General features: G+C 38.1%; 1 protein-coding gene and 1 pseudogene across 1 annotated transcript; one reads left to right on the top strand and one right to left on the bottom strand.

Moving 5' to 3' along the window:
* Positions 1-8091: 8091 nt before the first annotated feature.
* On the bottom strand, positions 8092-11122 carry LOC137952541 (very-long-chain aldehyde decarbonylase GL1-5-like). The gene is made up of 10 exons (XM_068799624.1): positions 11018-11122; positions 10711-10934; positions 10400-10632; positions 10011-10230; positions 9529-9904; positions 9302-9409; positions 9003-9203; positions 8822-8920; positions 8552-8725; positions 8092-8455 (listed from the first exon to the last, which is right to left on the bottom strand). Exons 1-10 carry the CDS (start codon positions 11075-11077, stop codon positions 8300-8302), a joined length of 1851 nt encoding a protein of 616 aa, XP_068655725.1. The 5' UTR covers positions 11078-11122; the 3' UTR covers positions 8092-8299.
* Positions 11123-14427: 3305 nt separating this feature from the next.
* Positions 14428-21732, top strand: LOC137953542 (3-ketoacyl-CoA synthase 5-like; annotated as a pseudogene).
* Positions 21733-27840: the final 6108 nt, after the last annotated feature.

The raw sequence follows: 27840 nt of genomic DNA, 5'->3' as shown, positions 1-27840 counted from the left end.
ATACGGGTCTCTCCGAGCTGCTCACTGCATGGGTGACTTCCAATTTATAGAACAACCCAGGATACCTTTTTCACCTTTTTTTGAAAAGAAAAACAAAGGAAAATAGCTTCAGTTCTCACGAGATGATACTTTCTTGTCCGTAGAAGATTGTCTGCGCACGACTCTTTAGCAGTTTCCAGTTGTTTTTAAATGCTACGAGTGAATGCAGTCGGTAAAAAAAAAAAAAAATCATTTTCTGGAGTTCATCTGCGAACTGTAATCTCCATGTTCTTCCTTGAATCCCAACTAAGATTGTTCAGATTTTAATTCAGCACGAAATAGTTAGATGCCAAATTGACAATATTTTCCACATAAGTTATAAATTTTATGACACCAGCCATGAAGAGGATTCAATTATCGAGTCTTCACATGATAAATGGGAGAAATGTTTTAAGAATACGCACTTCCAATGCACCAGACCATTAAAAACCGTCTTCACGGCACCTGAGACGAATACAAATTGCTTTTAAGTGACCTACTTGATGATTTCTCCATTAACGTATCTAAATCTTTCAATACTACCTTCATAACGAGAAACTCAACCACCAACCAATTACCCAAATGCTTTTCTGTTCTTCATTTTCTTAAGAAAATAGTTATTCGGGGGGTTTGTGGCCTTTTCTTCTCTCTAAAATATTTGTGAAAACGCTTGGTTTGTCTCATCACAGCCGGGAAGTCTTCGCGGTGTATCTGCATCCATGTAATGAAGCATCTCAGGTACAGATAAGAGACGAAGACAGTTGGGCCTTTGGCAATAATTGAAAGGACGGCAAGCCGGCGATAATCAAATCACTGAGTTCTCGGCATTAACTTTCACAACTGGACTCTTAACTGAACCTTCATAAGCCATCGGGACACCTAACCTTTACTGATGACAGTATGGGATTAGCTGCTAAATAGCTCTCAAAGTCATCGTGTAGGCATTGGGGACTGACACAAATGCTTCTAATAACTGTTTTACACAGCTTTTATTAAGGTACAATGGGGGTTGGGATTTGCAGAAAATAGGACTAATTCACGTTAATGGTTTCTACAATAAAGAGACCAATCACATGATCTACATAATTTTTGTTTTAGAAAGTCTGAACCCGTATAATGTCTTCAGTATTGCTTCTCACTTTTCCACATCTGATTCTTTATTAATTGATTTCCAACACAAGGAGGCTCAAACAACTCCCTGGAGAATTTAACAAGGTTTGGCCATATAATTTCAACATCAATCCGCAATTCAAAAAATCACTAGACCTCATGAAGGATTAGTGAACACCTATCTAAGCTTTTGTGTAATTAGGTTGGTACAAGACATTGTTAAGGAATAGTCCTAGGTAGATTAGTGAGTACAAAGATCTTGAGTTTATTAGTTGGGAAAGAGGTTTTCTTAGTTGGCTAGTCATTTTGGGATGAGCCTTGGACCCAATTTCACAGACATGACCAAGTCTCAACGTGATTCATCTAAGATCAACTTAATTCAGGCGACTAGACCAAGACAAGAGGTGCCTCAACAAAATCTAGTATGACTCACTGAGTTCCTAAGTCACATATTTTATCATTCTACTAATCTACACAATTTGTATTTGAGTTTGACTATGAAACTCAAGCTAATAAAATTTAGAAATTTAAAAAAAAAAGAAGAAAAAAGAATTGGTTAGAATATTAACTAGAGTAGGAAATTTAGGAAAATTTACCAACAATTTCCCCAAGACTACTAATTTAGATTTTAAAATGAAGGCACTCAAGAAATGTTGGCAGTATGGGAAGTTTTTTAAAAAGCTATCAATTTGGTATGAAAACCAGGGCCTAATTGTTGTGATCATAAAGAATCAAAATTCCACAAGTTAGAAACTAAATATTTGAATCAAATCTTAAAATCAATACACATGAATAATTAGTTTTCAATGAAAAACCCTGGCGAAAGTACTTCTTGAATTTTGATGGCATTAGCACTTTGAAAAAACACTTGGAAACACTTGGGAGCTTATAAATTTGTGTGAGCAACTATAACATAGAAGTTTGAGTAGAGTTTGATATATATAACATATTTTCTAATGTGAAGTTGGATCCAATGCTCATCCCATGATGACTAACCAACTTAAGCGGTTTTTTTTCCAACAACTAAACTCAAGATCTTTGTACTCACTAATCCATGTGGGACTATTTTTTAACACTCCCTGTCACCGGTGGATAATTTGGGTGGAGGCCCACATATGAGTACTATGATACCATATGAAGTTGTGTTGTTAAAAAAATTAGCCATTATGAGTGGATAACGTTATTTTTGGTATTTTCTAAAAATAGGTGAATCCTATTTTTGTTGTAGAACATACTGGTAGGTCACTTACAAAATTTGGAGACCTATGGCCATTAGAGGAAAATTCAGAAAAGTTGAATTTCTATAGCAAGGGTTCGAATCCATTCCTTCTAACGGTATCATTTTGCAGTCGAATCCACCCCTAGGTTTGGATCCATATGCTTCTGCTTCCTACATGGATCAAACCCATCATTTGTGCTAAAACTTTCTATAACTCTGGTTTGCTTCTTTTTGTTGTTTTTCATCCGGATTGGGCGAATTCAACTATGGGTTCGACTTCTACAGTGTGTATCTCTGTTTTCTTGGGATTCCCATGTTAGGGAAAAGTAACCGATGACAACAAGACAAGTAACAAGTAATCAAGCACGACACTTTATTTTACATGGTTCAACACATTGCCTACGTCTCCACGGGAGTTGTAGAAGATTTCATTTCAAATCAATTGAGGATCACAATACAATAGGGAGGCTTATCTGTTACAGCAGCAGCAATATCCCACTATGTCTCACAACAACGACATTGTCTCTCATAGCAACGACTCCCTGCTGCCTCTACTAGCAGCCCCTGGAAAGCCTCCTTGCTGCCTCTGCCAGCAGCCCTTGGAAAGCCTCCTTGCTGCCTCTTCTAGCAGCACCTGAAAATCCTCCTTGCTGCCTCTTCTAGCAGCACCTGGAAATCCTCTTTGCTGCCTCTGCCAACAACCCTTGGAAAGCCTCCTTGCTGCCTCTACCAGCAGCCCCTGGAAAGCCTCCTTGCTGCCACTTCCAGCAGCCCCTGGAAAGCCTCCTTGCTGCCTCTACCAACAGCCACTGGAAAACCTCCTTGCTACCTTTCTCTCATAGCGGCGCACAACGACACTGTTCAACAACAGTGTCGTTCCTCGAACCCTCTGTCCGGCAACGATGAGCCTCCATGGCTCTCTCCTTTCCGGAAACGGTGAGCCTCCATGGCTTTCTCCTTTCCAGCAACGGCCACGAACAATAGATCTGTTCTCTACTTGGTCGAGTCCCGAGTTCTTCCGGCAGCAACGTCAAACGGCAGTTCCTACAATGGCGACGACAACGGAGTCGTCCTTCTTGAGCCCTCTCTTTTCTGAGTCCCTCTCTTCCAGTGCTGTTGCCGAATCTCAGAGGACCCTTTCGGCAACAGTGCCGGGTCTTAGAGTTCCTCTTCCGAAAACAGCGCCGAGTCTGAGCTCCTCTCTCTACTTCCGCTGCGCAGCTCCCACTAACGCCAATACTACTCTGTTCTGGCAGTAGCGTCGAAGCTTCACGCTATTTCTCAACGACTCTCTGTAAGTCCCAAGGGAGAGAAATTAAATCACGAGGGAGATTTTAATTTCTCTTTGAGTGCAACAAACACCATTTAAGAACAAATGGAAAATACCCACCATGTCCCTTGAGCCCACCTACTTGAGCCGTGTGAACCAGACTCCACCACTCAACATCCCACTCTCTCACTTGGGTTTGAATCCTTCTTTACATGTTTCTTATAGTCCTTGGGTTCGAAGACTCCATCCTTATAGGATTAAATCCAATGAAGGGTTCAACTCTATTTTTGAATCTAAAACTTTTTGTAAGTGGGGTTCACATCCTTTTTTGCTCTTTTCCATTCAAATGGGTTTGAATCCATAACTTGATCCAATCCATTTGTAAAAAAATTCTGAAAATGCTTTCTTTTCAGCAAAATTCTAAAGGATTAATATAATATGTATTTATTTGTTATAATAAAAATTCAGGTGCTTGGGGACATCTCAAACCACTTCTTTTAAAACTCTTACTTAGACTCGCTTACTTAACTTAAGACTCCTATGACAACTCTACTTTTACAAATCTCACACAAGGGCAAACTCTTTTTACATCTATTGAGCTCTTGTAGGGGCTGACCTCTATGGTCAATCAGATCTCTTCCCTTCCGTAATCTTAACTCACCCCACTTGAGAGCCTCTTTGCTTGAACATTTATGCCGCTCATGATCCTAGCCCCATCCCTGCTCAACGCTATGTTTAAGATTATTTTAAAATAGTTAATAGTTAAATATTTTATTCAATGTTTAAATTGTTTTCATCTCCTTAGATTTTATGTGATTATGTTATGCTCCAGGGGTTAAGTACTTATGTCTTCCGCTCTTGACAGGCCAATCTTTTGGGTAGTATTGGCTAGGTGCTTAACATTTGGTATCAAAGTTAGCGCTACATCGCGAGTTTGAATCCCGGAGGGGGCGACTGCGGAGGGGGCGACCTAGCAGAAGGGGCGACTAGAGTGTGCTTCCCGCACCTATGGGCCACCGCTAAAAGCGGAAGGGGCGACCTGAGTGTGTTCCCGCACCATGGGTTGTCGCTAGAGTAGGTCGTCGCAAGTGGGCTACCGTGGACGTCGGCTCTCGCGAGCGTGGGTGTGATGTTCTGGTCCTGGGGTTAAGTACCTATGTCTTCCATTCCTAACATGTCGATCTTTTGGGTAGTATTGGCTAGGTGCTTAACAAATTAATTAATGTGGTAATGATAGTTTACTATTAAGTTACTTTAGCAAATATTATGATAATGTAATTTAATATTAAAATTGTGTTAATAATTATTATAAATGTAAAATCATATTGTAATTACAACTACTCCAATATTCCATATATAAAATGACTATAATATTATTTTAGTGACACATAATTTAAATTCTAATAAATTAATATTAATTTAAGTTTCTTTGTGATGAAAATAAAACATTAAATATTAAAAATTATATTGTGTTGCAATATTGAATACTGAAAAATAAATTAATATTATACTGTTTGATATTATAAAACTAAACTAATAAAGCATCTAATATTGAATAATTATTAAATAAATTTTAGTAATAGATTAAATATATTATATTAATATTAAATTTTAATATTAATGTTATACCAAATATTAAATATGAAACATTATAAATTAATAATAAAATAAACACAAATTTTATACAAGTAATATCACTAAAAATTAAAGATGAATAATTTTACTTATGTGAGGTTGGGTCCAAGGCCCATCCCAAAATGACTAAGTTGAGAAACCTCTTTCCCAATTAATAAACCCAAGATCTTTGTATTCACTAATCCATGTAGGACTACACTTTGGCACTTTTCCTCATATGTAGGCCCTCTTTTGTAGCTCTAAATGTGGATAATTTGGGTGGAGACCCTCGTATAAGTACTTGTTAATGTGAAGTTGGGTCCAAAACTCATCCCAAAATGACTAGCTACGTTAGAAAACCTCTTTCCCAACTAATAAAACTAAGATATTTATATTCATTAATTCATATAGGACTATTCTTTAACAATTTATATTACATTAGTATTATTTTAAGTTACTTTGTTACATTAATATTTAAATTAAATATTTAGTGATTTCCTAAAAATCCAAGATAATTTGATTTTGATTTGTTAAGTCTGAAGATCAACTGACAGATGTATTTTAAGTTATTTTGTACATTAATATTTAAATTAAATATTTAGTGATTTCCTAAAAATCCAAGATAATTTGATTTTGATTTGTTAAGTCTGAAGATCAACTGACAGATGTATTTTAAGTTATTTTGTACATTAATATTTAAATTAAATATTTAGTGATTTCCTAAAAATCCAAGATAATTTGATTTTGATTTGTTAAGTCTGAAGATCAACCGACAGATGTATTTTAAGTTACTTTGTTACATTAATATTTAAATTAAATATTTAGTGATTTCGCTATGTTTAAGCTTACTAAAAATATTAAATATAATATAGTTTGAAGGAATGACTATTTAAAAATCTTTACATAGTAATTAATAAATTGTATAAACTATAATTCAAATGTCTAACTATCATTAATAAATACTCATAATATAATAAATTAAACTCTGTATAGATATTTTTGACTTCACATAATCTAGAATCTGCACATTTAACTACGAACAAAAGTCTGTTGTTAAATACAATATGTTTAGTGACGAATATAGCGCTTTGTTAGTACATGTTAGGGATGAAACTAGAAATTAGTGATGAACCTAATCTTTCATTTTCAAATGTCTTAGCTGGATTTTTTTTTAAATTCCTGGAAAAGGTCTGAATAATAAGTAGTCATATTTGTTGTTAACTACTATACGTTTAGCAATGAAAGTTTAGATGATTTTGACTCTTTGAAACTAACAAACACAACAGAAAAAAAGGGTAAGTCTCGGGACTCATCGAGAGCGTTCGGAAGAAGCTTGAGACTCTCGGCGCCGGGAGAAAAACAGAGGAAGCTCGGGACTCTCGGCGCCGGGAGAAGAACAGAGGAGGCTTGAGAAACAGAGAGGGCGAGCAGCTATTAGAAAAATAGAGCAGCTTGGGACTTGCCAGAAGACAGAAGCTCTCGGCAGAAAGAGAGGCTCGAGAAGGACGACATCATTGCCAGCACTGCAGAGAAAGGTCTCTTTAGTCGACGCTGCAGAGAAGGGTCTCTTTGACTTGACGTAGGGAGAAACAGCAGGGTTGTGTACTACTGTGAGAAATAACGTGAAACTCGCTGCGTGAAGCTTCACTGTTGCTGTCGAAATAGAGCAGGTTCGGGACTCGGAGTTGTTGCTAGAAGAGACTGGCTCGGGTTTCAGTGTTGTCGTCGGAAGAGATAGGCACGGGTCTCGACGCTGTCATCAAAATAGGGATGCGTCTATTGCTACTGGTGGAGGCAACAGGAAAGCGTTCCGATGCTGCTGGTAGAGGCAGCAGGGAGGCATTCCGGTGATGTTGTTAGTAGAGGCAGCATAGAGGTTTTTTAGGTGATGCTGCTGGTAGAGGCAGCAAGGAGGCATTCCGATGCTGCTGGCAGAGGCAGAAGGTGTTCACAATGACTATAATACCCTTAAGACTATACGCTTCAAAAGGAAAAAGGACATACACCAACTTATTTAATTACAATTCTATGCCATCTCCATTAAATTTGTCCTTATTTACTACCCATGTCACCCTTACACACATGGGTGTCTTTTAACAAATTTCAACATCAATGAGCAAAATTATCTTAAGGCCCACTCTTTCTAAAAACATAATAAAATCATGTGACCTCCATTTCAGAAGGAGATACGCCTCATTCAGCAAGGTAGATCCTAATGTCTCTTACTTAGGTGAAAGCTAAATCTTGGGAGAGCCCATATCTCCATTTTTAGTTTACCCAACTTGATGGTAGATGCTAAACCGTTAAGGTGGAACCAACGATCCAGGTAAATATCCAGAGAAACATGTCTATGGTTGCATCATCAACAAATACCACTTTGAAGAGGAAAGCATTGATGCCAAGGAAGCCAGTCTCATCCTCAGATGATAGATGGACTCCGGGGAAGTTGGATGGATGAGATAGACCAATTGTGGAGCCTCTTCGTGTCCTTTGAGAGTATTTTCATATAGGGCATCCGATCAGATAACCTTTTGATGAATTTTTCTTATTCATTTTCATCTTGAAACCTTTAAAATCCGTGCACAAAGGCTAGCTAGTATGTTCATCTCTTAGCCATAAAATATTTTTGAAAACAAGCAAAAGTTTTTGACACTCAGATATTTTCCCATTACATTTTCTAATTTCTTCAAACTTTTCTTGTGAATCATGTTAAAGATTTAATTTCTTTTCTAAATCTTTTAGCTTGAAAATGTAAAGTCAGAATTTGACTAACAGATTGAGGACCATCAATTACTTGAGTATAGAACAAATTTGCAGACCTCTTTTCTTCTACTATTTGCATATCCCAAGCTGGGTGAGCTTTAATTTGAACTGTCTCACAAAAATTATTATTCATGAAAGTCATCGAAGCCATTGTAAAACCTAACAGCCCTTTCCAACTATGGGCATTAATTATGAAAACCCCTTAAAGATTACAAAAACATGCTCACTTTAAGGGATAAAACACAGCTTCTTCATCATTATTAGCAGTTTTGATTCCTCACTGGAAGTACATTGAAACCAGGATATCAGAGGGGACGAAATCCATGCTGAAGTGCAGCATTCCATACTTTATCAGCATTCAGCAGCTGTTCTTCACCACACTCATGGGTATCCCATCCCTCCAATGCATGAACAATGCCTGCTACACGACATGCACTCATAACCCTCCGAGGAAGCCAATTCTGTCACATAACATTCGTAAATTGTATATTATATAGAAACTTACTATAGAAACATTTATTGAAACTATCACAGTTAAGTAGAAAGAGTTAATTTACCTCGCAGGCATGCATGTTTTCAAGATTCTTGGGGACCCTCATTGCTGGATTCGTCTGGTAGAAACAGTCCTTCCTCAAATTCTTTACAGGGAATTGTGAGAAGGGAATGAAGCTTGCACCCTTGGGCGCTTTCTCTTGTTCCTTATCATTCAGCCCATTTCCCACCAACCATACCTGCAGAAGTAGTCCTATCAGTTTCAATCTTCTGTCTGCTATTAAATGAACACTTTGGACTGTCAAGTTATTAAAAATCTGAATAGCTAACATTACTTTGGCATCATAGCTATCTGAAAGGACCAAATTACTCCAGAACTTGGCCGGTAATTGTCTTTTCAGTTGCTGGTGTTCAGATGTACAAACCGTGGAAACCTGTAACATCTCAAGTAATTCATAATTATACCATTGAAAGCTTCTAACTGATGGTTTGTGGGAGTGAGTTCAACCAACTTACCTTAATCCCTTTTTGGCACAATCCTAGGACTATGGCATGACAAGCTTTTGAAAGCTCTCCTCTCATTATAACTTTATCACTATCTTGTGGAATGCCATTTAGAACAACTGCAGCTACCAGTGCTGTCCCATCTACTAATCTGACTTTGAGTTTTAGGTGCTTTTGGAGATAGAGCTTGCCATTTTCGTTTAGTTCCTCTGACTGCAGACAAAAAAGAATCCAGATTTATCATTTTAGTTTTTCTAATGAGCACTTGCCAGTAGGGAGAGGCAGGGAGATGGATGGTGAATGATTGTTGCCTGATTAAGAAGACCCAAACTCATCACTTTGACCCCTTCACGGTCTGCTTCCAGTATGGCTTTCTCTATCATATTATTGATTGAATCTCTGTGCCATGATAAATAATACTGCAAAACATAGACAGTCAAACCAATATATATACTAGCACCTTCAAATGGACACAAGAAAAAAATGAAGGAGAGAGACTGCTCATTCAAAATGGTAGATGGAGATGTCTCTTACTTACATGAAAGCTAAATCTTGGTATAGCCCATGTTTCCATTTTGAGTTTATCCAATTTGATGGACTCCACTGTGAAGGTGGAACCAAAGATCCAGGTAAATATGACAGACAAACATGTCAACGGTTGGATCATCGATAGATACCACTTTGAAGAGTAGGGTTTCGATGCCAACGAAGCCAGTCCCAGCCTCAGGTGATAGATGGAATCCACGGAAGTTGGATGGGTGAGATGGACCGCTTGTGGGATCTCTTTGTTTCCTTTGAGAGAGTTCTTATGAAGAGAATCCACTGTCTTGTCCACTGTACCATACAAGTAATCGTACAAAGGCATGAAGAGGGAGTAGTTGGTCCGGAACTGGGTATGGTGAAGAGAGTGAAACCTAGTCAGGAAAATTCATCAGTTTGCTTATATCCTTGAATGAAAAATTCTGTCTATGTTTTCATTTCTTAAACTTATAAAACAGGCAGAAGGGTGAAGAGACTCACGAAGGAGTATACATCAAGTACTTGAGAGGAGGGAAGAATTTGAAGACCCAGTTGGGAACAAGTTCAAAATTACAGTGGCCCATATTATTCATGAAATCTATGTATGTCAGGTAAATTATGGTTGCCAGATGTGAGTTTGTTCCAGTGAACAACATCGCCAATTGTGGTATCGAGAAGAGTATATAGTAAGATACGATTTCCGCGAATGGATGAATCACAGCTGCCATATGTCAAACAGTATTGAAAAAGTTAATTAAACAGTGATATCAAAAGTAATTTGAAATGACACTCTTAAGATTGGGTTTGTTCACTACCATGATTCATTGGTCGGCAGCAAGCCAGGACATAAAAATGATAGAAGATGAAAAGGATACGAGAAAGGTTCTTACATGTTATGGGTTCTGTTACAATGGAGGAATGGTGGTGGGAGTGGTATCGTGAGTACAGGTAATGGTGGTGGAGAGCTCTGTGGAGCCAGTAGTAGAGAAACTCCACCGGACCTATGTGAAGCAAAATAGTTAAAATCATCCCATCTGTTCTCCACATGGGTAAGTGAGACGCGCCTGAAACGTATTGATTAAAGGTGTAGTAAACAAGGCCGTTCAGTAGTATTTGATCATCCCTGCCATGTATTTGTCCAAATGTCAGAGAATTAGTTCAGAGATATAAAGAGAAAAAGCGAGAGATAAAGAGAGCAAACCAGTTTTCTTCTCTGTCTACTTGCTCAAATTCAATGCCTTTATCAACTATTTTGTGTTTGCTCCGAGCTGTTTGGAAACGAGACAGACTAATCCATATTTGGTTATGCGCCCATCGCCAAAGTAGGATTGGCAAGATGAGAAAGTTGGTCAGATCCCTCTCCTCTTCTGGCTTTGTCACCCAACTGTATATGCTACTAGCAACCCATGGAGCCAAAACCACGTACTTCAACCACACCAATATCAAAACAGAGAAATCATCAGCATCAATCCTACTGGTTTTAGGAGAAAACTAGAAAGTAGTAATACCTTGAAACTTCCAAGCATCTGCCATGGCCATGCAGTGAACAGCCCAGGCTTGGTTGCCATTGTTATCTGGGTCTCTCCGAGCTGCTCATTGCATGGGTGATTTCCAATTTATAGAACAACCCAGGATACCTTTTCCACCGTTGATGATGCTTCCTTGTCCGTAGAAGATTGTCTGCGCACGACTCTTTAGCAGTTTCCAGTTGTTTTTAAATGCTATGAATGAATGCAGTCGGTAAAAAATAAAATAAAAATAAATCGTTTTCTGGAGTTCATCCGAGAACTGTAATCTCCATGTTCTTCCTTGAATCCCAACTGAGATTGTTCAGATTTTAATTCAGCACGAAATCTTTAGATGCCAAATTGACAATATTTTTCACGTAAGTTATAAATTTTATGACACCAGCCATGAAGAGGATTCAATTATCGAGTATTCACTTTATAAATGGGAGAAATGTTTTATGAATACGCACTAAGACGAGAAACAAAGCAATAAGTATTTGGAGGTTGAACGTGTAAATGCAAAGACACTGAAAGCCTGCAGAAGATGATTGAGATCGTTTTTCATCTTTAGATTTATCCTTAATCTCCAAGCAGTTCGTTCATTGATGCAGTTGACAGAGTAGCTCATGAAGAATCATGTCGTAGCTCAATTAGACCGGCAGATGAGCCTGTAGTTGAAGGGACTAGCGTACTTGGTCTCTTTCTCGCTTAATCAATATGCTCCAGGCACATCTCACTAACCGATGTGGAGAACAGATGGATGATCTTGTCCATTTTGCGTCATAGAGTTTCTCTACTACTGGCTTCACAGAGCTCTGCATCACCACTACCTATACACCATTCCTCCATTGCTACGGAACCCTTGTAAGTATCTCTTTTGCTTCATTTTCTTTGTCATCCTTAAACCTGCTTGACGATTCACTGGACATCCAGCATTTATTTCTTGTCTTTATGGTGCATTTCGAGGAGTCGTTTTACCATTATGCTTCCGTCCTTTCATGCGGGAGCACAGGTCCCTTTACCATTACAATGGTTTGGTAGAGGATCGAGACTGCTCGTTGCCTGCACAAAATAACCATTAATGGTCCTCCATAGCTGTCTGCTGGCCAATAACTGCCGACCCTGACCCTGTAACGTTAGTGGCATATAGAATAAGATATTTTAGGACATTATCCAATTTTTTTAACATAATAACACAAATAACAAATTTTTTAATTTATTTTCACAAATACCCAAATTTGACAGATCAAGTGCACTTGTGTACAGTTAAAGGTGACATGTAAACTTTGACCAATTATATGATGCCACATCAGTATGCAACATCTGCACCCGAAGAGTTTTATGCCACGTTAAACTGACACATCATCGGAGAGCCACATCATCCTCTATGTAGGATGCCATGGCTGTGATGCATATGATCCTATATTATACATCACTTGTATCCGAGCTTGTCCCCAACTGGGTCTTCCAAATCTTCCCCCCTCTCAAAGGAAACAAAGAGGTCCCACACGTGGTCCATCTCACCCTTCCAACTTCTCTAGAGTCCATCTTCATCTGAGGATACGACTGGCTTCCATGGCATCAAAACCCTACTCTTCAAAGTGGTATCTATTGATGGTTCAATCCAACCATTGACATGTTTGTCTATCATAGTTCCACCTTCACTGAGGAGTCCATAAAGCTGGATTAACTAAAAAATGGAGACATGGCATAGAGATTCAATCAATAATATGAGAGAGAAAGCCTAGACAATGAAGGGGTCAAAGTGATGAGTTTGGGTCTTCATAATCAGGCAAGATTAATTGTTAAGAATTTTGTTTTTCATCGACGAACATTTCGCCTCTTGTTTCATAAAAAAACCATTTAGAAATTGTTAAGAATTTTGTTTTTCATCGACGAGACGACATATTGTTAATCACTGTTTTTTTAAATATCTTGAGTTTTAATTTGAATTAAAGAGTTCATTTGAAAAAGAATTAGAATCCAACCATTTTCCCTCTTGTTTCATCAAAATCCATTAAAAATGCCTCAATTAAAAATTTTTCTCTCTAGTTCATTAGTGTCAAGAGGTAGACGACAAGCCAGTGTGTCTCACTTTTTTCTCTCTAGTTCTTTTTTTATCATTGATCAAGCTGCTAACTTGCTTCATTCATGCAAATCAATGTAGAATAAACTACTAACATGTCTAAAAAATCATGAAGTTCTTAACCCTATATCTAATCACTCCATTGACTAGAAAGTTATTGTGTATGGCACTCACAAAATATACTTCTTTAAGCCCTAGATGTAACAAAACAATGGTAGTAGAAGCTCAGTCATGGAGGGTACGCAAAAAGAGTCTCTGTGGGCACCCAACATTAAATTTATCAGACAAGACGTATAACATCCAACCAATCCTCCAACTCATTCTATTAAATGTAGTACGAGAATGTATGCTAATAGGGTAACTACCCTGGTCTTTGAAAAGTGTCTTTACGTTAAGTGTAGATATAGCCATGAACTCATCAAGAACTTCTTCCCAGCTGGTAGTGATGTCGGTGGCCAAATGTCGAAGATTGAGAGTCCACTAAATTTAATCCTTTCCCTCCGCCTCAATAATTGGTTCTAGAAGATGTTATTTTCCGAATCAATATGTGAGTGTTTGTCTCTCCATCGAGATGATAATAAGATGGCTACATCTGGGTCATTTGTGAACAAATTTGCAGTTCAACCAGATGATGTCAAGATGGGAATAGAAACGAAATAGCTGAAGGGACTTTGCTGTTCCATTGAGTTTCTTAATAATTTCATAATCTGAGACGACATGATATGACATCTTCTCAGGCAATCAGATGTCCAGACTTGACTGAGTGAAGTTACTGGGTAGACAACAGTTCGATCAGACATGATTGGGTGCAAGTCTCTTCAGGCAAAAATTCGAATTGAAGAGGACATGATAGCAAATTGAGCTTCCCTTTACTTCAGGAAATTTTCAATTATCTCGAGTTTAAAGGTAAGAAAACCGATCAAAGGAACTCAATTTCTAATAGAAAAAAGAAAACTGATCAAAGGAGCCGTTCATTAGACGAGACTAATCTCATTAAGATGGAAAAAAAGAAACGAGCTTTTCACTCATGCGTTAAGAAGTTGGTTATATAAATCCAGAAGCTCATGTTTTCGTTTGAAAACTCGATTGGTTCAACATTAATTGTCTCTTTCGGTTATTTATTGATTTCTCTGCAGATTAATCCACTTAACGAAAAATATCAATTTGTTAGCAATGAAATATAGTTTAGACGTATCTTTAAATACAGCATAAGAACGAGGATTTCTTCACTCTCTTCAACAAATTCGTCTTTTCTTCTTCCATACTGGTTCTAATGTCTATGTCTTATGAACACAGCTTCGCCGAGTAGTTGAAAGGAGCTCTCATGGAAGGCATTAAGCTTTTGTGGGCTCTTCCTATTGATTTGGTTCAATCGTTTTACATTTTATGTGTTATCATATTAGTCACTTTACTCTACTTCACGTCAAAACCTCAGATCAGTTTACCTTTTAGACTTTGCCTGCTTCAAACCTCCAACTACCCTTCATTTACCTTCCTCAAAGTTTCTTCATATACTCAATGCCGTTCATGGGACTGATCCTGATTCTGTTAATTTCATGACGAAAATGATAGAAAAATCGTAATAGTAAATCCTAGTCCAGAATTTACAATCTGCCAGAATATTAGGATTAAATACATACATGAATCCATTCCAGAAATTTCGTCTTTTTGTTGCAGAATCTCTTTGACGAATGATATGAATGGATGATTGGTGTTGTGGTCTTCCTCAACTAAATCTCCTTATTCCTTAATGGGACCTTCGTCTCTCTTCTGGATGGGGAGAAGAGAAACTGTGTGTGATTTAGTATCTTTGGAGACCATAACCATATTGTGTTTCCTTATATAGGGTTCCCATAATTCTTTATGATATCTACTCAATTGGCCCATATTTATGGCCCTTTTCCTTAATGGGCTTAACAAAATTAGATCACTTAATTTCAGCCCATTCCATTAAAAATAGAAAATATAATTGCATAATAAATATGTTACCCAAATTAGAATAGGAAATGTGAATTTCCTAACAATCTCCCACTTGGGTTACATATCATTCCTGAAACAATTATATCATAAATTCTTGAGGCGCACATCTGTATACTATTAATAATGGAACCATCTTATATATTAATAATGGAACCACAATGACATTCATCACATTACAGTCGTGACTAAACCATTATGATCACCATACTAATACACTCATGACATAGATCAAATATGGATGAGTAGCATGAAAATTACATGCAATGTGATCTCAAACAGGCCTATTTTCAATTGGTCCTTCTTTAGTCTTTCTCTTTAGTCTTTAGTGAGATCTTTCCAAAGTCTTTAATGCAATGTGAACATTGCACATAGAAAAAATACAAGCAAGTTCATAAATAGAATAATAAGCAATCAATTTTATTACTGAAAAATCGAATAACTCAATGTCTTAAACAAACATATAGTACAAAAAATGACTCCTTCTAAACCAAGGTATCCATAGAAATTACGCCCATATGAGAAGTGTGTTCATGAAAGACCTTAGGCGTTAAACCCTTGGTTAATGGATCTGCTAGCATAGTGTTTGTCCCTATATGTTTGATAGAAATCTGCTTATCCTGAACTCTCTCCTTAACAACTACAAACTTAAGGTCGATAAACTTCGACTTCATCGAGCTCCTACTGTTATTGGAATAAAGTACCGCCGAGTTATTGTCACAATAAATTTTTAATGGCCTGTCAATGCCATCTACCATTCGTAGCCCAGTGACAAAGTTTCGCAACAGTATTCCATGTTTGGATGCCTCAAAACAAGTAATGAACTCCACAACCATGGTTGAAGAAGCTATGAGAGTCTGCTTAGCAAACTTCCACAAGATAGCTCTTTCTCCTAACATAAAGATGTATCTTGATGTGGAGCATCTGCAATCTTGGCATCCGGAAAAGTCGAAGTCAGAGAACCCAATGATCTCTAAACTATCTGATCTCTGATAAATAAGCATGTAGTCTTTTGTTCTCCTCAAATAATGCATCACGCGTTTGGCTGCCTTCCAATGTTGCATACCCAGATTACTCAAATACCTGCCCAGAATTCTTACTATAAATGCTATGTTGGGATGAGTACAAACTTGGGCGTACATTAAACTCCCTACTACTGATGCATAAGGAATTTTCTGCATCTCTGTTCTTTCAAGATAATTTTTAGGACACTGTTTGAGACTAAACTTGTCTCCTTTAGCGACGGGTGTGTCTCCTGGTTTACTATCTTTCATGCCGAATATGCTCAAAACCTTATCGATATAGCTCTTTTGTGATAACTTAAGGATACCTTGAGAACGATCTTTAAGTATCTGTATACCTAATACAAAAGAGGTATCACTAAGATCTTTCATCTCGAAATTCTTCGTCAAAAATTTCTTGGTTTCATGTAGTAAACCTATATCGCTACTAGCGAGCAGAATATCATCGACATATAATATCAGGAAGATGTATTTACTCCCACTGAACTTATGATATACACAGTCATCAACAACATATGCCTCAAAATCATACAAGGTTATGACTTGATGGAACTTGTGATACCATTGACGGGAAGCCTGTTTGAGACCATAGATGGATTTCTTCAATTTACAAACCACAGACTTTGGATCACCAGATACAAAGTTTTCTGGTTGTACCATATAAATCGTCTCATCAATGTCTCCATTGAGAAACGCAGTTTTGACATCCATCTGATGTAGCTCTAGATCTAAATGAGCCACTAGTGCCATTATTATTCTAAAAGATTCTTTCGAAGATGCTGGAGAGAAAGTCTCTTTATAGTCTATGCCTTCCCTTTCAGTAAAGCCTTTAGCGACTAGACGGGCCTTATATCTCTCGACATTGCCCTTTGAATCCCTCTTGGTTTTAAATATCTATTTACAAGCAATGGGCTTCGCACCTTTAGGCAACTCGATGAGATCCCAAATATCATTGTCATTCATAGATTTCATCTCATCCTTCATGGCATCAATCCACTTTTGAGAGTTAGAACTGCGCAATGCTTGACATAAGTTAATCAAGCCATCTTCTGTCAATCCGACTCCATCCTCATGTTCTTGGAGAAGTATAATATAATCATCTGGAATCACATTTCTCCTCTCCCTAGTGGATCTCCTTAATGGCACTTCTTGAGGTTGTTGAGTTTGTTCTAAAGATAGTGCAAGAGGAAGAATCTTATTGTTGTCTTGATCTGGAACAACGGCAGGAATAGGAGCTTGAACATTGTCCTCTAATGCCTGAATTGTGTCTTGAACAACAATAGGTATGCAGACTTGATCACTATCAATAACAGATTCATCTTTAAAGACAACATTCCTTATGTTTTCTTTCCCTCCAAACTCAATATCCTCAAGGAATCTCGCATTTCCCGTTTCAAAGAAGGATCTTAATGTGGGATCGTAAAACTTATAGCCCCGAGAGTGTTCAGCGTAACCAACAAAATAACAGCTAACTATCCTTGAGTCCAGTTTTATTTCTTGTGGCCTATAAGGCCGCGCCTCAGCTGGACAACCCCAAATGTACAAGTGCCTAATGCTAGGCTTCTTCCCTGTCCAAAGCTCATAGGGGGTTTTGGCAACTGCTTTGCTCGGTACCCTATTAAGGATGTACACTGTGGTCTTTAAAGTTTCTCCCCAAAGTGACTCTGGCAAAGAGAAATGACTGATCATACTCCTTACCATATCCTTAAGAGTTCAGTTTCTTCGTTCTGTAACACCGTTCATGTTGGGTTTGCCTGACATGGTGTATTGCAGAACAACTCCACACACTTTGAGGAAAACCGTGAAGGGTCTGGCACATTGTTCTCCTGATCCATCATACCTTCCATAGTAGTCACCGCCACGGTCGAATTTGACAGCTTTTATTCTTAATCTGAGAAGATCCTTCCGCAACATCCTTACCTCTCTTCTTCTACATGTTTTGAGAGGTTGAGGCCAAGTGAGAACTTTCAGTCTTATGCTTCTGCTCCCTCTCTTCCTCTTACACACAATGAGATATAAGCTCATTTAGGGGTCATTTGTCCTTATGAGTGTTATAACTCACTTTGAATTGTCCAAAGTGTATAGGAAGAGATATCCAAACCAAGTGCACGAGAAAGTCCTTAGACAGCTCCAACTTAAGTGACTTGAGAGTTGTGACGCGAGATGAGACATTTCCATTATGTACTCCCTTATGTTCCCTTTGCCTTTATACTTCATCGAAACGAGTTTAGCCAAAAGGCTTATTGCCTCCGACTTTTCGTTCTTGGCAAAATATTGTTCAATTTCCTCTAGGAACTTCTTGGAGCTCTCGCTCTTAGTCATAGAGTCCCTAAACGCCTCCGGAATGAAGCGTTTCATGATCGTCAAGCACATTCGGTTAGAGTGTTCCCACTTCTCAAGTTTAGCCTCATTGAAGTTTTTTTGGAGTAGAAGTGGGTTGCTCTACCCGAAGTGCAAGATCCAAATCCATACAACCGAGGACAATTTCCACGGTATCTTTCCATGCCTTAAAATTCATCCCGCTTAACATCGGAATGCTGCTTATTTGAGCAGTAGCAACAAAAATTGTATAAAGAACAAAATAAACAAACATACTCACATTAACGAGCATGTCATATAAAGAAAAATAAGACAAGTACAAAATAAATCTAACTTGGGGACCCATCTCAAGTTACCTAGTACAACATTAATTCCTAGTCTTTGGACAGATAAATTAATTGTAAGTGGTACTCTCAGTGCAATAATCAAATACTGACAATTAGTTCTGTCAAACAATAGCCTTTCTTTGGACCAACTATTGTTCACATGAAAACTCTTTATAATTATCACGCATTTATCATCACAGGCACGTTGTTGATTTGGCCAAACTGTGTCTTCCTTGGGCCGAGCACAATTTGCATAAATAACTCCGTACAAACATCTATGTATTTCTAGTCAAATTATTCAACACTATAGAGGTTACTTTGGCAACATGTAACTTCAAACAATTTGATTAAAAATACTAGATCAACTGAACAAAATAATTTTTTTTTATTCAGTTATCCAAGGCTGCAACACCGCCCCACTGGTGTCGTGAAATAGGGTCTTTTTTTTTGTTTAGGACCGAGTCGGCTCTGTCAAGCTGGCTCAGCCCGATTCGACCTTGATCTTCAACAACCGGTCCAAGTCAACAGCCAAGTCAAATTGTAATTGAAATAAAATGTATCCAAAGTTTCAATTTTTAATTTTTTTATTATTATAGCCACGCTGCAGTTTGTCCAACGGACACTGCAGCGCATCCTGCTGCAGTGAACAGGGTGCTGTGGCACCCAAAGGACGTTGCAGCACGCTCTGCTGCAGGTGTTGTAGCATACCAAACATGTGCGGTAGCACGCCCGCTGCAGTGAACGGGCACTGTTGTCGCCCAACGAGCACGACAGTGGGGCACTGAATGGGCGCTGCTGTCACCTAACAGGCATGGTGCTGTTGCCCAACGGGCACTGCAGCGCCCGTCAGCAGCGCACCCACTGAACGGGCACTGCAACGCTCCCGACGGGCCCTGCAGCAAGCCCAACAGGCACGACCCGTGCCATTTGTTCTGACGGGCGAACGACAGCGCCGAACTTTGCCCAACGGGCTCTGGCCCGCCTATCAATGCTCGGATCGCGCAGGAAGGTTTCCGATGACAGAAAATGACAACGACAATGGAAAAAATGATTCCCTCGCCAGATGGCGTTGCAGCGTACCTAGGTGTCCTTTCTCACCTCCCCTTTTCCCGTCGAACGTCGTTGCAGCGTCCGATGCTGCGAATGCTACACCGTGCGTCCTTATTATTTCTTCCTAGCTGCGCTAGAGGTCGTCTTCAACCTCTAACCACGTGACACTGCAGTACGGGCCTCCACAGATGGTCGTAGGCCTCTGTCTTCTGATTGCGACACCGACAGATGCACAGCCCGAGACGAATTACGTGGAGAAAGTAAGATTTTCGACAAAGCGCTGGTTTTGCATAGAGCCGACGCTCAGTGTTGCTCTCCACGGAATTAATCTAGAAATCCTAATAATCTAATAGGACTGTTGTGATACTACTTGTTAGAAAAACTGTAATAGTAAATTCTAATCCAGAATTTACAACATGCTAGAATATTAGGATCAAATACATACCTGAATCCATTCCAGAAATTTCATCTTTCTGTTGCGGAATCTTTTTGACTAATGAAATGAATGGATAATTGGTGTTGTGGTCTTCCTCAACTAAATCTCTTTAATCCTCAATGGGACCTTTGTCTCTCTTCCGGATGGGGAAAAGGGAAATTGTGTGATTAAGTAACTTTGGGGACCATAACCATATTGTGTCTCCTTATATGAGGTTCTCATAATTCCCTATGGTATCTACTCAATTAGCCCATATTCATGGCCCATATCCATGACCCATTCCTTAATGGGTTTAACAATAAAAATAAAAAATATAATTACATAATAAATATGTTACCCAAATTAGAATAGAAAATGTGAATTTCCTAACAGAAAATCCTTGCTCGATCAGGTCTCGCATAGGAGACGAGCTTGCCACTGCCCATGCTTAACCTTCCCAGCAGATAAATGAAGTTGCAGGATTCCTTGGAAGAAGTCCAGTTAGTAATGCTCACTTGACTCGACTCGCTTTTCCAAAGCACGGGAATTGACCCAGAATCCATCGACATATTGGTCGTGAATTCTAGCATCTTCTCGCCCCGCCCTTCCCTGTCGTCAATGGTGGTGAACAAATACAAAATGAGAAGCAACATAAAGAGTTTCAACCTTTCAGGGATGGGTTGTAGCGCAGGGCTCGTATCTCTGGAACTTGTCCGAGACCTCCTTCTAGTGCACCCAAATTCTAATGCTTTGATTGTGAGCACTGAAGCGATGACAAAGGGTACTAATCCCAGTGGGAAGCAACGATCCATGCAGATTAGTTGCTGTCTATTCCGAATGGGTGGTGCTGCTGTGCTCCAATCAAATCGTCGTTCTGAGAAAAGCCGAGCCAAATATCGTCTTCTGCATGTTTTCCGCACCCATAATGGAGCAGACGACAGGGCCTATAGCAAGCAGAAGATGAACAAGGCAAGATTGCCATCTCCCTCTCCAAGGCTCTTCTCACTGTTGCATGTGATGCGCTCAAAAACAATATCAAAACTTTGGCACCCATAGTACTTCCTCTCTCAGGGAAGCTTCATTTCGCTCTCTACCTCATCATTCGGAAAACCTTCAACCCTAACCTAAAGCTTTACGTGCCTCAGTTCAAGAGAGCTTTCGAGCATTTCTGCATCCATCCCGGCGGGAGGGCAGTGATAGATGAGCTGGAGAAGAGTCTGCGCCTCTCACCGGAGGACGTCGAGGCATCAAGAATGACCCTTCATCGGTTTGGTAACACATCTTCGTCTTCCTTGTGGTACGAGCTGAGCTATATCGAGGCCAAGGGACGAATGAAGAAGGGTCACCGTGTGTGGCAAATTGCCTTCGGCAGCGCGTTTAAATGCACTAGCGCTGTGTGGATTTGCAATCGAACTGTCACAGCACCTTCGAATGGGGCGTGGTCTGATTGCATACACCGGTACCCTGTCTATGTACCTAGTATCAGTAACATAAGCAAGGTCGAAAACGAGGAAGCTTAATTACTAGAATTGAATAAGAATCGAAAAGGGGGTTTCACAGGGTCCAATCTCATCAAGTTTGAAGTTCCATAGTTTCTCTTCTCTTGTTAGGCAAGAATAAGTCCTTAAAAACCCCTCTTGGCTTTCATTGAAGGACTCTTAACCAGTCTGTACTTCCATAATTAAGATATTGAAACTGAGTCCTTGACCTACTCAAGTGGACATTGAATCTGTGGGTCTAAGATATGAACAATACAAACGGGTACATATTAAATAGAGCATGAACTGAGTCCACCAAGACAGTCATCCTACTCTGGTACCATGTAATGTTAGGTCCAGGTCTATCTCAATCTGACTAGCCTTCCCAACCAATAGCTACATTATTTTTGTGAGAAATGATGTTCCTTGAGTTTAATATTGATGAGCTTTATTTTAAAATCTTTATTTATCGACCATCTCTTATGATTGACAAAAAAATTGAAATCAACTTTGTCATTCGATTTTGAAGGCACCTTTACATTATTATTAGTATCTAGAGGTAAGAGTTTAAAAAATCCAAGTACTTATGTGATTTTAGTTTGAAATATATTGATTATATTTGATCGAGTATACTGAACTAGTGCCACGGCACTTTGAAATCATTCATTGAAGTATAGACTACTTCTGATGGGTTGTATTTTGAAGTAATTCGTTGAATTGAGCTCCTTTATCTACTTTCCCCAAATTTAAAAACCAATCGCAGATTTACTTTGAACCTATATTTTGAAATCAAGTTATTAAAGACTATTTTGAATTTTTGATTATATTGAGTAGGTACTTCTTGGTAGGGGTGGCATCGAACCGAGCCAAGCCTGAACCTACCTATGTTCGAGCCAAGCTTGATTTAAATATTTTGAACTCGAGCTCGAGCCGAGCCCAGCCTCGAGCCTAAAATTGTTATCGAGCTCGAGCCCAATAATTTTAACCGAGTTCCAGTCGAGCTCGAGCTTCAACATATATTTAAAACTTTTCAAATAATATATATCAAATAAATTGTATATAAAATAATGCATACATTTTACATAAAATTGGGCATAACCTATGTATATAATGCCTGTATAAGATCAGACATGACCTCTACTTAAAATTGGGCATAATCAATATATAAAATACCTGTATAAAATTCGGCATGACCTCTACTTAAAATTGGGCATAATCTATAGACATAATACCTACATAAAATTATCTATACACTCTATAAACACTCCATAAAAACACTATGAAATTTTTTATGCACTCCATAAAATAGTCTAAACACTCCATACACTGCATAACATTATGAATAAACTCCATACAATAATCAAACACAACAAAATTAAATGAAATATCACTATCAATTTACAATCACCCAAATAAAAACTATAAATCCATTATAAATTTACAAACTATAGTTGTTTCTCTTTATGCTAGAAAATAATATACGTCCCTGCTTAAGCAAAATCTCAACCTATGACAAAAACAAAAACATAAAATTAGTTATTTTCAGATAAAAAAATACTCTTCCACTACTAGTAGTTAAAATATTAAAATTATCATGTTGTCGTCATTACAAAGCAGTACAGAGAGCTCAACCTTTTCAAAATTATCAACATCATCAATATTCTTATCTCTTGTTTTATACTACCAATCTTTTAGACCATGAAATGCTAGTTTCATCGCCATAGGAGAATCCAAGCGAAGCATTTCTGCAATATTCTGCAAAATCAAAGAGATTAAGAAAAGACGAGACAAACATAATAAAGTGGATATTCTTAAATGAAAATGGAACTCTTAACATCCATGGAAAGATATATATTGAGGGCAGCACTCTCTAAAAATAACCTCACCAAAAGCTTGGGATCATCAGGCAGCTCTTCTTCGATACAAATTCTAACATTGAGCTCCAATTCCTTCTCCTTGGGCAGCTGCTTCTTCGCCGCGGGCCGTCCTCTTGCCTTTTAGAACCCCCTCAAACTCGCAAAACACCCGACAAATAAACATCTTGGAGAGCTTGGATTCCGCCATGAGCCATAGAACCAAGGGCAGAAAACCTCAGTTCCCGAGGAAAAAATAGGTAATCTCGTTGAGGGGAAGGAGACGAGAGAGGGCTTAGAGTAGGAGTGAAAAGAGTTGGTAAGTGCAGAGGGGTTGGTGGCAAGCAAGTAGCAAATCTTGTAACATGTAATTGTTCAATGTACAGTTGATGCAATTTGAAAAGTCTAGAGTGGTGGGTTCTCCCTAGCTGCCGTCATAACTACAAAACAAAAAAATTGCATTCCACAATGCCCCGTTTAATAGATCCCTAATGAGTTGAACACAAGATCACCTTGAAAATGTTTTGAACGAAAATTTAAATCTGAATCATAAGTGTCCATTAGAAAGGTGTTTGAACAGTTTTCGAAGTTTTTTTTACAGAAAAAAATGAATAAAGGCTGGAAGAAAGAAAATATTCAAACGAAGTTCAAGTATTTGGACAAGTTTTAACACCAGAGGGTTAGTAGAGAAAAAAAGTGTTTGAACAATTTTTTCAGTGTTCTAATAATTATAATATAGAAGATGAACAAAAACTTAAAAAAGGCAAAAAGTGTTCATACAAATTTCAAATTTATGAAGTCACTAGAGCAAAAGTGTTCAAACAAAAAGAAAGTAGAATACAAGCTTTCCTAGAAGCAAAATCAAGCCTAGAAATTTGTAGTGGAAGATTTTGTGCTTTGATATGGCTAAGATAAAAATTTATAAATGACCTTCTATTATGCTCAACAATTCAACAATGAAATTTATCATCTTTTTATTAAAAAATGGTAGATTTTACCAAAGAAAAAGATCTAGTTTGGAATGATAGTAAATTATTTTTTGAAGTGATTTTCTACCTTATTTCAACTAAAAAGGTAAATCACAATAAGGAGACATTGTACGCAATACTCCTATACTTCGAAGTCTGTTATGGAGATCGGATCTAGTCCCTAAATGCTCAATCTATCTTAGTTTTTGAAAATTTAATTGCACAAGTATTTTGCTATAGATATTTGACTACAATTGTTATTCTTTGATTGTTAAGTCATTTTGAAAGCTCCAACAAGTTTCTTTGAGCCTTGATTTTCATCTAAGAAGAAGGCGCTTTTAGAACAATAGATGGATGAAAAGTGACCAGGTTTGACTCGAGAGGAAAAAAAAATAATTCCTTCATTAACATGATGATTAAGGAAACTTTAGAAAACCCCTATAAGAAAGTTTTGAGATGGAACATAATGATTAAAATTTTCTAAACATATACTTCTCATATAAGGCAACTACTTTTTAACACAACTTGACCAATTTGCCAAGAAGATATTCAAGAGATAATTTTTGGAATGAGAGAGGTTGTAGGACTCTAAGATTTGGAGTTTAGAATGAACTAACAAGACTTTCTAATTAAAAAATTTTAGGCTTTGTGAAACAAAGAAACTAAACTCATAATGGGAAAGACTTCTCTTAAGGAAATATTGTGATATAAGATCAAACAAAAATTTTTATGGAAGGAAAAATACTCAAGTTGGTAAAATCTTAATTAGATTTTGAAAAAAAATAGGAAACTTCACAAAAATTAGCAACTTAAAAAGTGAAGAAAAAAAGATCTTTGCATGCAATATGATACTAGCGAGACCTTTACTTCTTCCATTGTCGACATCTCTCTCTAGAAAGATTAGATTGAGAAAAGACTTATTGAGATAGAAAGTAGACTCACATAAATTTCTTTTGAGATATAATTCTCAATATAAATCTTCAGTAATATTGGTACAAACCGTTAAGGAATTTGACGATTTCTGCTACTACACGAAACTTTTCTGCTACTTGACCTTTGTTGATTCAAATATCCATTTATCTTTCTAGAAAAATCAGATTTCAACGTTTCTTTTTGGGTTGGAAACTAGACTCAAAGATATTTCCAAAATTATATAATTTGATATCGGAAACATATGGTAAGAGAGTAAAACATCTAATAAAAAAAGGAATTGGGAAAGAAAGACATAAGGAAAACCGAGAAACTCCTTTTTTTCCTTTTTTTTTCTTCTTCTTGTTTCTCCCTTTCTTCTCCATTTTTTTTATTTACCATATCAGATCTTTGTTTGCTTTGATACCATGTTGATTTCTAGGGACAATATATAAACACAATAGATCTCAAGGGAATGAGAGAAGAGAGGAATTCTTGCTCTTGAGAGAGAGGAGAGAAGAAATCAAGGGAGAGAAGGAAGTAGAAAAGAGAGAGATGTGTATGGATGAATTTAAGCCAAGAGGAAGAGGCTTGAATGCTCTACCTCATGCTTTGAGATTATATTTATAGTTGTGTGAAGGTGTTCACAATGACTACAATACCCTTAGGGTTACATGCTTTAAAAGGAAAAAGGACATATACCAACTTGCTTAATTACAATTTTATGTCATCTCTATTAAATTTTTCCTTATTTACTAGCTATGTCACACTTACACACATGGGTGTCTCTTAACAAATTTCAATGTCAATAAGCAAAATTATCTTAAGGCACACTCTTTCTAAAAACGTAACTTTATTTGGAAATCATGTGAGCAATTGATTTTGACTCTTTGAAACTAACAAACACAACAGAAAAAAAGGGTAAGTCTCGGGACTCATAGATAGCGTTCGGAAGAAGCTTGAGACTCTCGGCGCCGGGAGAAAAACAGAGGAAGCTCGGGACTCTCGGCGCCGGGAGAAGAACAGAGGAGGCTTGAGAAACAAAGAGGGCGAGCAGCTGTTAGAAAAATAGAGCAGCTCGGGACTTGCCAGAAGACAGAAGCTCTCGGCAGAAAGAGAGGCTCGAGAAGGACGACATCATTGCCGGCACTGCAGAGAAAGGTCTCTTTAGTCAACGCTGCAAAGAAGGGTCTCTCTGACTTGACGTTGGGAGAAACAGCAGGGCTCTGTACTACTGTGAGATATAACGTGAAGCTCGCTGCGTGAAGCTTCACTGTTGCTGCCGGAATAGAGCAGTTTCGGGACTCGGAGTTGTCGCTAGAAGAGACTGGCTCGGGTTTCAGTGTTGTCGTCGGAAGAGACAGGTTCGGGTCTCGATGCTGTCATCAAAATAGGGATGCGTCTAGTGCTACTGGTGGAGGCAACAGGAAGGCGTTCCGATGCTGCTGGTAGAGGCAGCAGGGAGGCATTTCGGTGATGTTGTTAGTAGAGGCACATTGGAGGTTTTTTAGGTGATGCTGCTGGTAGAGGCAGCAAGGAGGCATTTTGATGCTGTTGGTAGAGGCAGAAGGTGTTCACAATGACTATAATACCCTTAGGACTACAAGCTTCAAAAGGAAAAAGGACATACACCAACATATTTAATTACAATTCTATGCTATTTCCATTAAATTTCTCCTTATTTACTACCCATGTCACCCTTACACACATGGGTGTCTTTTAACAAATTTCAACATCAATGAGCAAAATTATCTTAAGGCCCAATCTTTCTAAAAACATAATTTTATCTGAAAATCATGTGACCTCCATTTCAGAAGGAGATACGCCTCATTCAGCAAGGTAGATCCTAATGTCTCTTACTTAGGTGAAAGCTAAATCTTGGGAGAGCCCATATCTCCATTTTGAGTTTACCCAACTTGATGGTATATGCTAAACCGTTAAGGTGGAACCAACGATCCAGGTAAATATTCAGAGAAACATGTCTATGGTTGCATCATCAACAAATACCACTTTGAAGAGGAAAGTATTGATGCCAAGGAAGCCAGTCTCATCCTCAGATGATAGATGGACTCCGGGGAAGTTGGATGGGTGAGCTAGACCAATTGTGGAGCCTCTTCGTGTCCTTTGAGAGTATTTTCATACAGGAAATCCGATTAGATAACCTTTTGATGAATTTTTCTTATTCATTTTCATCTTGAAACCTTTAAAATCCGTGCACAAAGGCTAGCTAGTATGTTCATCTCTTAGCCATAAAATATTTTTGAAAACAAGTAAACGTTTTTCACACTCAGATATTTTCCCATTACATTTTCTAATTTCTTCAAACTTTTCTTGTGAATCATGTGACCTATCGGCTTTTAAAGATTTAATTTCTTTTCTAAATCTTTTAGCTTGAAAATGTAAAGTCAGAATTTGACTAA

Source organism: Aristolochia californica, unplaced genomic scaffold (genome assembly GCF_029961685.1).
Source record: "Aristolochia californica isolate CCGP_79_NKW_82.1479 unplaced genomic scaffold, dmAriCali1.0.hap1 SCAF_16, whole genome shotgun sequence".
NCBI lineage: Eukaryota > Viridiplantae > Streptophyta > Magnoliopsida > Piperales > Aristolochiaceae > Aristolochia > Aristolochia californica.
This window is presented reverse-complemented; position numbering and strand designations above follow the sequence as displayed.

Bases quoted from the DNA above. Each gene is read 5' to 3' on its own strand.
- LOC137952541 (XM_068799624.1), bottom strand. From the start codon at position 11,077: ATGGCAACCAAGCCTGGGCTGTTCACTGCATGGCCATGGCAGATGCTT. The intron at 10,231-10,399 runs GTAAGAACCTTT...GACATATGGCAG, and splicing joins TGTAACAGAACCCATAACAT to CTGTGATTCATCCATTCGCG. The intron at 9,204-9,301 runs GCAACAATCATT...TTTTGTCTGCAG, and splicing joins GTTTGGGTCTTCTTAATCAG to TCAGAGGAACTAAACGAAAA.